This window comes from Sphaeramia orbicularis, chromosome 5 (genome assembly GCF_902148855.1).
Source record: "Sphaeramia orbicularis chromosome 5, fSphaOr1.1, whole genome shotgun sequence".
Taxonomy (NCBI): Eukaryota; Metazoa; Chordata; class Actinopteri; order Kurtiformes; family Apogonidae; genus Sphaeramia; species Sphaeramia orbicularis.
Window position 1 is genome coordinate 31,098,899 of NC_043961.1, and position 13,886 is coordinate 31,112,784.

Genomic DNA, 13,886 nt, shown 5'->3' on the forward strand with positions numbered 1-13,886 from the left:
AGTTGAAATAAGAAGAACTACCAAGAAGTCTTACTGGTTGTTAATTTTTTTAGAGTTGTAGTTAAAACCACCTAAACTGAGACCAAGTCATGACTAAGACTGGATAAAAACCCCAAAAGTGCATAATGACTATATATGAATATTGGATTGAATGGAATAATTTGGTCAAAATAGTTGATTTTTTTTACATCCAAAACACTAAAATAAGGTATTTAAGGGCTTACATGTGTATTCAATAAGATACAGAGACAACAGCTAGTTTATTGCTGAGTACCGCATTGCAGAATTTATAAACCGCTCTATGTTTTCTTTTGTTGTTATAGATGAACCCTCTGAGGTTTAGGTTTCCACAATCACAGCATCTTCTCCTAAATGTCAAATCGTCAAGTTACTGGATGCATTTGGAGCAGGAAGTTTTGCATCAAATTAGAGTAATGCCGTTCACCATAAATCACAGGCAGTTTAATGATATCCACACACTTGTGGCCTTGAAATAAAATCCCGAGTCGTCTTTATCCAAGATCTTCAAAAAGCCTCAGTCAAGTACTACAAAACTGATGACTGAGTACAGGGGTGCAGGTAAAAGCTGAACTGACAGACAAATGTTTTCGCAGGTGAGTCATGGACATCGTGCATATGTGAACATCATTTTGGCATTAATGTAACTTCAATGAGCAGCTCTGTTAAAGAAATTATACATGTTTCTTACATCTGAGGTAAATGTAGTTAGAGGTTTCTCTGTAATTTGCATCTAGTGTTTATGTTTGGAAGCTCCCACAGACATAAACTATAATAAAATAACTCACATAAACATGCCCCACCTCAATAGATTAACATTTTCAACTGACAGTTATTGTTTTTTTAGATTAATGGAACTGGCTTGTGCTGACACGTGAGTTAAATTCTTCTTATTCTCTGGATTCTTTTTCCTATTTCACATCCTTTATTACATGCATTTATTTTCTCTAGTCTAAGCATAAAATGTTCTTCTAGTTTGGTCTGAATGCATAAAGTACCAGATTATCCATATCCACTGTGCTGTATTTTCTGACCAAAGAGTCAGTTCCTTGTAAAAGCAGATACACTGTTGGTTGATGTGCCCATGAGCAAGGCACTTAACCCCCATTTGCTCCACAGAGGCCTGACATAACAGCCCACTGCTCCTAGTCTGCAGTATGTGATGTGTTCCTGTGTGTCTGTGGGTTAAATGCAGAGGGGATAGTTTCGATATGTGTGTTGGATGTCCTCATGTATGAAATACTGACAAATACAGATTCTTCTTCTCCATCATGACGTCTCTACCTGCTCTTCCAGGCCTTTGACCCGGTGTCGATGAGCTCGCTCTCTGGTGCCCAGAGTTCGTTCAACCTCTCTGAAACTGGTCTTCAGTTTCTCTGCCTCCTGTCTGGCCTCGTCACGCTGCCTCACTAAATTCTCACACAAACTGTGTGATTGCTCCATCTCAGCCATCTGAGTCTACTCAAGAGAAAGACACACAGACTGAAGTCACCAAATGTGAACCAGAACGCTCAAAGTCTGCAAAAAAACACTACTAAACCTTTAATAATCAGGGTATTTAGACAGATTTACAAATATGCAGTGCTCACATTTCAGTAACAGTTAACATCTGTGGTTTTTATTGGTCTGAGAAGGACCTGGGACAAATGGCTGATGGTCCCCAATAAAGAGTCAATGACACTAAATACACCTCCTTCACCTCCTTCTACTCACAGCTTGTTGATGAATATTTTAGCCTGGAAATGTTTTACCAAAGAAAGAAAAATGAGCAGTTGGAGATTTGACAACAGCTTGAAATAAACAACTTTAATGGTTATTTCTAAATTCTTAGGAAACCCACTGTAACTTTATTTATTTGCTTGTTTATATCAGGTTTTGTGGTTGCCATCATATTACCAGCGCAACGTCTCTGCAGAAATATTTAACAGCTTTGGTTTGAACTCTTTTTGTGAGGGATGATCTATGGTAAATCTGTGGTGAAGCAGTAAAGATAATTAGGGGTGCAGGAAAAAAAGAAAAATTGAATCAGAGGGAAAAAAAAAAGGGAAATGGAGTCTCACACACAAAGAAAATCTCTACTATATAAAGTCATTTAAGCAGTTTCACAGAATGTTACTTTAAAAGGTTTGATTTTCACTGAAGGTATGTTTAAAATATTAATAAAATACTATAAAATGTTAGCTGTAACTCAATATATATGAACAGATTTTCATAATAAGGATGTTTTTCTCATTAAAAATCCTAACTTTTATTTGTCAGAGGTGGGAAACTTTTAAGGAAGCAAACTTTGCAGCTTTTTCCTACTTCTCAGCAACAGTTTGAAACCATGTCTGCCTGTATTTTAGAGTGTTTTTTCGGTGGTTTGTGTACATGTGGTATTAAAGTCCAGTATGATTTATCAGGGAATCTGTAAGTGCTGCTGCTTCAAACCTGCAGCATCAGTATCTGCTGTTGTGCCTCCTGCAGCTCCTGTTCTGCAGTGTTTAAAGAACGATCCAAACGGCTTTTCTCTGCAGTCAGACGCATGCTGCCTTCTTCAGTTTTCAGCTTCTGACGTTCAACCTAAAAAAAAGGCACATATATAGAAATGACTAAAGGAAAGTGTAAGATCCTATATATCAGGTACAAAACTGCTTCTGAAAGTGGTCGTATTTAGTATGGCATCCCTTTGCACTTAACGTGTCTGTAACCCTTTGTTCAGACAATATGAGATTTATTGCATTAAGTTTCTGATGTTTTCGATGAGGATTCACTCAACATATCTCAGATGTTTCTAATTGTTTATGCTGCTTTTTGTCATGGGGTCAGGGGTTACATGAAATAGTCACTTTAACTTTTAGAACCAATTTAGTTCCTTTTTTTGTGTGTCATTTAAGGCTGTGCACTTATTTCCTGTATTTTCTTTAAGACTATAAAGAATGAGAAATAAATATGTATGCTTATTTAGACCCTGCAGAATCAACAAAATTAATAGTGGCACTAACTTTTGGGACTTTCAGTGTGTGGTAATTTTTATAAACATTTTGCTCATTTTTTTAACCTTGTCCTTATCAAAATAAAGACTTAAAATTCCCAAACTGCATGTTATTTTCCCCAACACCCTACTCATCTGAGCAGTAAACCACCCAACACGGGTCCATAAGTTCATGGATTTGAAATTCACAAAAGGCTCTTTGTAAAAGACTAAATATTCAGTGCTGACCTTATCCAGTGTATTCCTCAGTGCATTTTTGTCTTTCTCCAGCCTCACAGCTTGTCTCTCTGCATCTTTTTTCTCCGTCTCAAGCATGGCGACCGCTCTTTGCAGCCCACGCAGTCGGTCCTCTACAGCGGCCCGTTCTGCCTGGGTAGATTGGATGCTGCGCTGAGCCTCTGTAAGACTGGCCGAACGCTGACGCAGACTCTGACGGAAAAAAAATTAATACGACTGGATTATTTAACGTTCTTTTTTGCATAACTATGTCTTCATATAAGTTTATGATTTATTTTCACCATGCATAATGACGGCTCAGTTAGTACTGGCTTTCTTGGCCTCACAACATAACACATACACTAGTGGAAAAAAGTTTTTGGACACCCCATACATTTGTGATATAAGGCATATACTGAATCACTCTTAAGTTATTGAACTAAGCCAAGTATTGTTTCATTCTCCAAACCCACACGCTCCCTTCTGCATGTGTTCTGTTCCGTCGAGGGCAAAACTGGATGTTTCAGTAGATGATGAAACACATCCAGGATACGACATGTTAAAACTGTCAAGAATTTAGTTGAGTTATTTTTTCATGTTAACAAAAAACAAAAAAATAATTTGCATTAGTTTGTGGCGCTCTGATTCAGCCACACCTTTGGAAACATGCAAAAAAAGTTCTGCTATTATTTCATGATAATATTTGAGATTGTGAAAAATTTTAAGGGTTTCTGAAAACTTTTTCCACAAATGTATTTATCAGTTACTTGAACCCTCTCTCGATACTCTGAGCAGACATCCATAGCACTTCTAAAAGCAGTAACACCATTACAGAATTGACTGCTTATTTAAGTGTACCAGCTGTTTTTGTTTTTTAGTTAAGATAAGGGTCGTACACAAAAAAGTCACACAGTGTAGTGGTTCATCAATCCCCAAGCACTACAAAGACTTCAACTAAAATGTCTGACACTTAAAAAAAAACTACCATATTATAAAACACACAGATTGATACACAAATAAATATGGTTATCTATGTCCCATACCTCTTGTGTGTTGGCGAGCTCCGCCTCCAGCTCCTCTCGCCTCGCCTCACTCTGTCTTAGTTCACTCTCCAGGCTTTGCACACGCTCAGTGAGGGCAGCCATGTGTCTCCTCCCTTCAGCTAATGACGCCCTGGTTTCATCAATTCGTTCCTTAATGACACAGACAGATCATCACACACCATTCAGCCTGTGTCCACAGCCGTTGGTTTTTCCATCCGTGTTACTCACCTGTAGATGTCGTTTGTCCTGTTCAGCCACACTCAGACTCTTCTGCAGAGCAGCCATTCGACTCTGGGTGCTGCTATGAGCCGCTGACGCCTCCTGCAGGGTCACGTTGAGTGAAGTGGTCTTCTCTTTGAGTAAAGATTCACCTTCTTGTGCTTTGAGCAGAGCCTGACTCAGCCTGTCCACCTCTCTCTGAAGCAGAGACACTCGGGCTTCACCTTCAGCCACCTGTAATAAGGCCAAGGTTTAGATGGTATATGTCTGGATGTCATCAGAAACAAGTAGAGGAATCTTTGACATTCACAAAGCAGAATGATGAGATTTATCTTGAGGTCTTTTCACACTCATTAGCAGAGTTTGTGACATTTTTGGAGTCAGTCATTCATATAATCATACTATTCTACAGCTGTAAATGTTAAGCCATCAGGGCACAAAGAATGAAACCGGACTGACTGAGGACTTCTCCATTTAATATGTATTCACAGATGTTACCATTATAAGCCACTAATGTTATGTCTCCTCTGTCTCTCAGTTTGTGTTTTGCTTCTCTGGTTCTGGATCCATATATTCCTGACTTCTACTCCTGGTCTCCAACTTGCCCAGACAACCCCAACCTGTCCATCTTGTCCAGTGTCCCTGTTGTTTGTTGCGTTTGTTCTGTGCTTTTGTTTTCTTTCTCCTCTTTCCTCCCAGCTGGTTGAGGCAGATGGCTGCCTACCTGAAACCTGGTTCTGTCAGAGGTTTTTAAAGAGAGTTTTCCTCCCGCTGTCACCATGGACTTGTTCTAGGAGGTTTTGTTGTTTTTTTCTCTGTGTATAATTTTTAAGGCCTTAACCTGAATTTATTAAGTGCTTTGAGATAGTTATGTAGTTTTAATTGTTGCTATTTCAATAAACTGAATTGAACTGAGAAATGTGGAGGAAACATGTTACATCTGGCAGACTTGATTAAAAAACTTAATTAAAAATGGCTGCAAATTTACAGATTCCAAATGTGTCTGTGTGTGAGACACATGATGTCAATTTTAAACATTTTTCATTGAATATTGTTATTGATTTATACTGAACTTGTAACAGAGCAGAGCATCCAGCTGATGAAAAGAGAACATGTTTTGTTCTTTTAATGTTGGGGTGTCCAACTCATTTTACTTCAGGTGCCATATACAGTCCAATTTGATCTCAAACAGGCCAGGTCAGTAAAATAAAAGCATAACACCCTATTAATAATAACACAAAATCTTTCTCTTTGTTTTAGTGCAAAAAAAGTAAAAGTGTAATATTAACAATATTGTGCCTCAGCATCTCATCTCCACATGTGCATTACAGATCACAGTAGATCCACAAAGGCACAAAACATTTAGCAACAAGCATTACACTGTTAAAATTTCACTTCTTTTTCTTTAGACATTTCAGGTTGTTCAGCATAGCTTGTAAATGTAAACATTTCAAACTTTAATTTTACTTTTTTCACACAAAAACAAAAAAAAGAGTAAAACTTAGAGTTGTCATCATTTACAGGTTATTACAATATTTTATTAGTCTGATCTACTTGAGATCAAATTGGTCTGTGTGTGGCCACTGAACTAAAATTAGTAACACCCTTGACTGAAGTTTTGCACCTCACATATTCATTTTGTGGGCCGGATTGGACCCTTCGGCAGGCAGGTGTTGGTCCACTTCACTTCTAAATGTTTATTTGAGGCTTAATAATGTTCAGATTGTATCAAAGTGAAAGGGCTCTATCGGCCTGCTGTACCTGTTTGAGCAGAGAGTCATGGCGTTCCTGGGAGGCGTGGCTCTCTGCCTCCCGGTCTCCCAGACTCAGCTTGAGTCTCTGCAGCTCCCCTTCCAGACTGCGCCTCCCCAGCTCCACTCTGGTGGCCCTGGCTTCAGCTGCCTCCAGCGCCTCCCGCAGGCGTCTCCTCTCTGCCTCCAGGCGCATTTCAGCAGCTCGTTGCTTATTCAACTGATCCTGCACAGATGGAAGAACCAGTGAGGTGTTTCAGACTCAGAGACTTTGATTTTCATTACAAGTTAGTGAGGAGTTAGAGCACCAACGTCTTTATTTAATAATGACGACCTTGGGTTTTATACCCAGATTCAGAGGCCTGCAAAGGCAGCACAAAACACTGTTACTAAGAGGCCAAACAAACACAAAGCACACACAGATGACCCACAGCTGCATCCACGTTCACTTCATTTGGACAGGCCTCCTTTAGACTTTCAACAGCTTATCTTCAATATTTATACATAATTAAAAACAGAATTTGGAAAAAAAAACTTTGAATGAATTTCAATTTGAGCAAAAAAATTGTCCTTTTACAGAAAACTTGCTCATAAATCACGAAAGGGTGAAAAATTTAGACATGTTAAACTGTTCATCTACAGACTACAGACAAAGCAAAGCAGACAAAAAGTCTCAATTAACAGCCTGCTGAAGTGTTACATATCTCTGTAAACTGTATGAAGGTGGAATATCCAAACAAAATGTTACTGCTTTCTCCAAAAATCATCTTGAGTCATCTCGACTTTTTGGTAGTTTTTGATTATGCCTTTGGTATCAGCACAACTTCACCTATATAATCTGATAATTATTTTTTCACTTTAACCTACTTTACTAACATTTTGAGCCCAAAAATACACAAAAATGATCAAATCCAAATTGAAAAAAAAAAAGTATTTATTTCATTAAAAACCACAAACACGCCCAATGAACAATGGTTTGAAAATGTCACATGATCTGATCATGTTAGCATGATCATAGAATCTGAAGGGTTAAAAAATGCCTCATTCTTTCAAAATTAAACATAAATCTGGTAAACATGCATTTACTTCAGTTGGAAAACACACATAAATGAAGTCCTAGTCATGTCTGCCTTATGCTGCTTCAACTTAGAGTCCCACTTTCACCTTGTGTCTCTGCTCCTCCTGTTGTGTACCAGGTGAATTATTTTTAAGACACTGGCGTAAAAACAGACGTATGGAGAGCTGACAGAGGACAGCACACAGGATGTAACACAGCAGCATATGTTGTTATCATATTCCCGGCTGTTTCTGCTTCATAATATTGCTCTACCACTGAGCGCTGCCATATGGTGACGTGGCCGATCAGTGGTCACTGCTGTGAAAGTCACATACTGATACACAGTGTTTACACACATGCACCGGAGTGTGTGCGTGTGTGTGTGTGTGTGTGTGTGTGTGCGTGTGTGTGTGTGTGTGTGTGTGTGTGTGTGTGTGTACCTGGGTGTGTTTCTTATCCGTCTCAGAGGCCTGCAGCGCTCGCTCTAAATCCCTCAGCCGGTCTGTCAGAGCTCGTCTCTCTCTGTCTCCTCTCCTCACCGTCTCCTCCTGCTGCTGGAGTAGAGTCTGAGTGGACGTCAGACGCTCATCCACTAGTCTCTTCCCTACAAACACAGAAATGATGTCTTCAGGCAGGACATATTTGTGCATATCATGGTTAAAGTTGCTCTTAATTTTCTTTCTAAATAAAGCTGCAGGAATTGAAATCTGAAAACATACACTCTTCTTCTGCACCTCTTTCCTCTCAGTCAAAATCAAAAGAATGAATGCAAATATAAAAGACGTGACATTATTTAAAGCTGTAATGGAAAATTGTGGCTGTTTTCCAAGTGTTCTAAGCACAGAGGAGAGTAACAGAATTACATCAAGGTCACATGGGACAGAATCTGATCAGTGATTGGTAATAACAGCTGTCAGTAATGTGTTTAACCCCCAACATATATGAAAATATCTGTGATTAGACTTAACTGACTGTGCATTTTCTATATCTTAAACAAAGGGAATGAGTAGATGTAGATGTCTCGTGTCCTCTCAAACCACTTAAGTGTTCATCCTTAATTGTTTTGAAAGCTCAACTGGACTGGTTTTGTTCTTGAAAATGTTTCATCTCTTTTCCAAGAGCTTTCAGTTCTGAACTGATGAAGTCTCTTGGATGAAAAACATTTTCAAGAACAAAACCAGTCCAACTGAACTCCAACAACAATTAAGGATGAACGGCGATGTGGACAAATGACAATTTAGACACTTTATGGACAATACACAGAAGGTAGTAATGGAATTTTTGCCCAGTGACACTAAAAAACTATCAAGTGCTGCAGCTTAAGTTGGAGATGGTGTCATTTACAGCAAATGGAGGTATTTATTCATGAAAATGTCATGTAGGTACTTTCTAGAGTAAATGTATTAGGTATAATCAGTAATAAATAAATAAATAAATAAACACAGGTATTCCAACAAAAGGATGTATTCCAAAAGCGCTATAGTTAAAAAAACTTCCTCTTCGGGGCATAAAGTCAACTCGTCTCACCTTCTAGATATTCCTGTAAAGTGTTTTGTGTCTGAGAAAGGCGGCTCTGTGCAGAGTCTCTCTCCCCTTTAAGTTCCTCCAGTTCCCGTTGTAAGGTCCCCATCTGGCATCGAGCATCATCCTAAAAATTCAGCAGTTACCTTAAACATGTGAACAGTGAAGTATCCTGGCTGTATTATTGTTATTTTGTACTGCGTGGTTCATTTACCCGCTCTTTCTGTGCATCACGCAGCTCCTGGAGGAAGTCTCTCAGTCCACTTCGTAGAGTCTCAGGATCCAGGTCTGGCTGAGACAGAGGAAGTGGAGTGTTTCCTCTCTCAGGAGACACAGGTCCCGAACCAAAAGTATTATCAGGGGTGCTTACTTGACATTCTGTAAAAATTAAATACTCAAAATTAGTCAAAACTATGTATGAACCTTAACTACAATCAGAGCATCTAAAGGACACTTTCCAACCACATGACACCAGCTCAAATCTGCTCTACTATTTAGTGTTCTAGGAGAGAGTTGAGGATATTTAAGATTTTCTTTTCATTTTTATTGTTGATTTTTTGGTATCAAGGTGTGAGCTTAGACAAGGCCAGATTCCTCACTATCACTATGTCACCACAGCCTGCACATGGTTCCAGTCAGGCCCACCAGATGGATGTGCAAAGTGCACACAGACAAGTACACTGAAGATATTAACAGTCAAAGGTGTTAAACTCATTTTAGTTCCAAACTCCAAATTCTGAAAATTTTAACAATACTATGCCTATTACTAAATGTTTTGTGCATTTGTAGAGCCACCGTGATCTGTAATGTATATGTGTAAATGATAAGTTGAGGCATAATATTGTTAAAATTGCACTTTTTCTCAAGAAATTTCAGTTTTTTTCAGGTTATTCACATTTTCTTTTGAAAGAATACTTTGCAAATGCGAACATTTTCATTATTGAATTTTTCTTTTTCACACTAAAACAAAGACAAAAATTAAGAGTTGTCATTATTTATAGGCTATATATATCATTTACATATATCATTTTACTAGTCTGGCTAACTGGGCTGTATGTGATACTCCTGTTAGAGGGAATTCAGTAAAAGTATCAGAGTTCTGACCTTTAGGTGGAGACAGTGAGGCGCGTAGGGGGGAGATGCTGTGGTGGCGGGACATAGAGCCTGGTGATGCTGAACTCCCCCCGGGGCTCCTCCCTCTGCCTCCTCTGCCTCCTGCTCCGATGCCCAGCGTTCGGGTCAGCGCCGACTGGAGGCTGCTGAGGCGGAACTCCAGGTCCCTCCTCCCGGCCTCGGCCCGGGCCAGCTCTGCCTCGGTGGCGGCGAGTCGGCCCTGCGCCTCACTGAGCTGCAGGCTGGACTGAGCGGCGGAGTCCTGGGCCGACTGAGTGCGTACAGACAGGTTTTTAGCTTCATCCTGCAGCTTCTTCTCGCAGCCACGCGCCTCCTGCAGCTGAGCGGTGAGCTCTCTCTCACAGCTCCTCCAGCCAGACTCTGAGTCCACCAGACGCTTCTGAACCAGGGACAACTACAGGAAAAAAATGAGTGGAAATATCAACACATGAAAAAACAGCATGTAAGACCACAGATCTGTTCAGTCTCTGTTATTCTCACCTCTTTTTTTAGGGAATCCCGTGTTGTTTCAGCGTCTGTTAACTTCTGTTTGAGGGTGAAAACCTCCCTTCCTCTCTCCTCTTCCCTTTGCTCCTCCACTGACAGCCGAGTCTGTAACTCCGCCACCTCCTTCCCTTTCTGCTCCTTCTCTACATCCAACACCTTCAGCTGCAGCCAAAAAAAGCATGGAAAGCAGCAGAGTCACTCCAATAAGAAAAATGTTAACACTTCATTCATGTTTTATTCCCCCTGGGCTTAAGTCCATGCTCAAAACCACACATTGGGTTTTGCTTTGCCTCTGTAGTAACTAGAAAATGATGAAACCCTTACATGCATTAATTAACACAGAAATACTACACACTTCTTACTGTATCTTCACATTCAGGATTTACTCACAAATAAAGAAATTGTTTGCAACCACCGCCTTTTATACAAAAAACTGCACCTATCACTGAGTTTCTGTTCTGCATGATATGGACGTATGAAGGGGAAGCATCTGTTAATCTGACCTGTCTGCGGAGTTCCTGCAGTTCTCGGCGAGCTTCGAGTCGTGACCTTTCCACTTCCCTCAGGCAGCTGCGCAGCTCCGTCACCTCCTTCTGAGTCGATGACAGATTCTCCTCCAGCACAGCCAACCTCTGCTCCTTCTCCTCACACTGTCGTCTCGCGCTAAAACACAAACACACACCGTCAGTAACTATGAAAACATCTTACATTTCCTTTACTTCTGCCTATGAGTCTTCTCTACTGTGGTCAAGAGAGTGTTGATGAAAATATGCAAATAAAAAAAAGTCAAACAAATTAAAAAAATAACTTCAGTGTGACACAAGATGCAAATACAGAAAGATATTATAATAGCACAGGTGGAAAAGGAAGTATTTCCGAGGGACACACAGTGATGAATCCATCTGGGTTGTGTGTTGTTTGTTATTTCATTACTTCTTTTTATGGACACGTAAGCGCTGAGTTTAAAACACATTGCAATGCATAGCATCTGCAAAGTCCAAGCATGTCCCGTGTTCTTTTAGTTTCTGTCAGAGTATGTTTTACACAGCCTGGCCAGAAAACATCCCCACCTAGTAAGATCCTTCAACTAGAGAGTTACTGCAGTGATTAATATGTTTCTGTGGGAAACAAGTTATTCAACGCAAACTGACGCAGTGAGTGACTTCTCATTTCTTAAACATCCATCAATTTGTTGGAGAGCATAAAGACTGGAAAATGTCAGGATTCTTCGGGGTAGTGAAAGAGTCATTCAGGAGGATGAGACATCATTTTTTACACATGGATTGTCCACCACAGAGTCCAGACCTGAACCCCACTGAGAATCTTTGGGATGTGAAAAAGACTTTAAGCAGTGGATGAACATACCCATCATCAAAATAAGATCTTGGCTTAAAATTAAGTCTGGAAAGAAATTAATATTGTGACATTTATTTTGACATTTGCATGGTGAAATAAATGTCTTGACGTTGTGTGTGGGATTTTTTTTTTTTTTGGTCAGGCAGTGTATGTCACCACGACATGTTAAAAACTCCATGTCTTCTCACTCGACTGATAGACTCAGAATCAGAATCAGAATCAGAATCAGCTTTATTGGCCAAGTATGTGAACACATACAAGCCTTCAGTTTTTGTTTGCTCACGACATACAATTTCAACATGAACCCAAAAACAAAATGAATCCAATCACACTTAAACATAGACCTATTATAGACAAACATTCAACTAGAGACAAGGACAACAATGGGTTGAGATTTACAGTGGATTTGTATTATATTGTGATGTTTCCTCTTTGGAGATGCACATTTCTATTTTGTCTCTATGCTTTTCTTTCCTCTTTCCACTAACCCCAACTAACAGAAGCAGAAAATGAACCATCCTGAACCTGTTTCTAACAATTTCTTTCTATTTCCATTTAAGGGACTTTATTCCCTCTGTTTTCACTTCAGTTGCCAAGTGTTCGCTTACTTGAATTTGTTGTTTTTTTTCTAATTGAACTGAACTGAAATAGGACTCATCATCTGCCACTTGTTGTACATTTGTCCATTAGGTAATAAAGATGTTTTCTAAATCTACTTGTGCTTTGACTGTTTGTTATAGGAAATATGTGCCACCAGAAACTGGATTTGAATCATGAAAACTGAATCTGAATTGTGTAATTCGAAATTGAATTTATTAGTTTTATTAGAGTTGAATTTTCAGTGAGGATAAAATGTACTGTAGTTTCAGAGAAACTGAATTCAGCTTCATAATCTTACATTCACTTTCAAGTTTATTGGACTTAAGTTCAAAACTGATAAATTCAATTTCAAATTATACAACTCAGATTCAGTTTTCATGATTCAAATTCAGTTTCTGGTGGCACATATTTCAGTCCAAAATTTGTGTGCATTTTGTTGAACTGTGATGAACTCATTCAGTCACGTGAGTTTCCTCTGTATACCTGATCCTCTCTGTTTCGGCACTCCGTAGAGTTTCTCTCAGCTGAGTGTTGGACTGGCTCAGGGTGTCCCTCTCTTTGGTAACATCACCGAGGCTTCGTCGTAGCTCCGTCACTTCTCTCCTGTAGTTATCTGCTGCATCCTGTGTTTGGTTAAGACGACGCTCAGTCTCCAGTATGTCTCTCCTAAGTTGGTCTCGGGTGTCCTCGCTGGTTGAGAGAGAAGTTCTGCACTGTTCCAACTGGAGGGAAAAAGTATCAGTGTTTAATCAAAACAGAGTTGACTTCTTAGTTACCAGTATTTAATCTTTTCATTTGGGACCTTTTGATGGACAGCAAAGGAAGCTAGAAAATTTGGCAAAGGAAACTGCATTTGATGTTTTAAATGTTAATTAAAATGTCTGAATATCTTAATTAGAATGACAAATTTAGGGGATTGTGCCAATTTGGTGCAGGCATGTCTGAATTTTTTAATTTTGTCATTCATCACTTCAAGGTTCTTTCTATAGGAGGATTATCTACCTCTTTGAAAGCCACATCAGCTCGTGACTGTAGGTCTGTACAGGTTTCACGGAGCCCATGAAGCTCCCTTTCATGAGTTGAGGCCAAATCCTCAAGATGAGAGCGAAGTTCAAGCAGCTCATTGGTCAGAGCTCCAACTCTGATCTGTGGAAGTGACCAAAGACTCCATTTAGAGCCCTAACATACAACTGAACCTTTGTCATCTTTATTAAGACCACAACAACAACAACAACAACAACAACAACAACAACAACAACAACAACAGGGGTTTAACACAGAACAGGCCATCAGGATTGCTTCTCTTCTCTCTCATCACCTGCTCCTGTTCTTTGGCAAGTGCTGCTTCTCTGGTCATTCGTTCAGCTTCCAGGGCTGCAGCTGACAGCTCGGCCTGCAGACTGGACATCCTGTCAGACAGAACTGTTTTCTCCGCCTCCTTCAGCGACAGAGCCTACACAAAGATAAAACCTGTAGTTAACAAAGAGTGCAGCTACTCTGTCTCTGCATCT

General features: G+C 39.7%; 1 protein-coding gene across 6 annotated transcripts in view; it reads right to left on the bottom strand.

Annotated features, from left to right (window-relative positions):
- crocc (ciliary rootlet coiled-coil, rootletin) overlaps positions 1–13,886 on the bottom strand; it is a 35,388-nt gene that overhangs the window by 1,874 nt on the left and 19,628 nt on the right. For 3 of the 6 annotated variants that reach the window (XM_030133320.1, XM_030133318.1, XM_030133317.1), the window contains exons 22-36: positions 13,694–13,828; positions 13,378–13,521; positions 12,859–13,097; positions 10,923–11,082; positions 10,414–10,581; positions 9,874–10,327; positions 9,014–9,186; positions 8,806–8,926; positions 7,719–7,882; positions 6,232–6,447; positions 4,480–4,704; positions 4,252–4,401; positions 3,221–3,421; positions 2,449–2,580; positions 1,303–1,476 (exon numbers count right to left, since the gene is read on the bottom strand). In XM_030133320.1, coding sequence (XP_029989180.1) covers positions 1,303–1,476; positions 2,449–2,580; positions 3,221–3,421; positions 4,252–4,401; positions 4,480–4,704; positions 6,232–6,447; positions 7,719–7,882; positions 8,806–8,926; positions 9,014–9,186; positions 9,874–10,327; positions 10,414–10,581; positions 10,923–11,082; positions 12,859–13,097; positions 13,378–13,521; positions 13,694–13,828 — 2,856 coding nt within the window. Of the gene's footprint in view, positions 1–1,302; positions 1,477–2,448; positions 2,581–3,220; positions 3,422–4,251; positions 4,402–4,479; positions 4,705–6,231; positions 6,448–7,037; positions 7,597–7,718; positions 7,883–8,805; positions 8,927–9,013; positions 9,187–9,873; positions 10,328–10,413; positions 10,582–10,922; positions 11,083–12,858; positions 13,098–13,377; positions 13,522–13,693; positions 13,829–13,886 lie in introns of those variants that run through there. The other 3 variants (XM_030133319.1, XR_003935363.1, XM_030133321.1) reach the window with 3 other exon arrangements.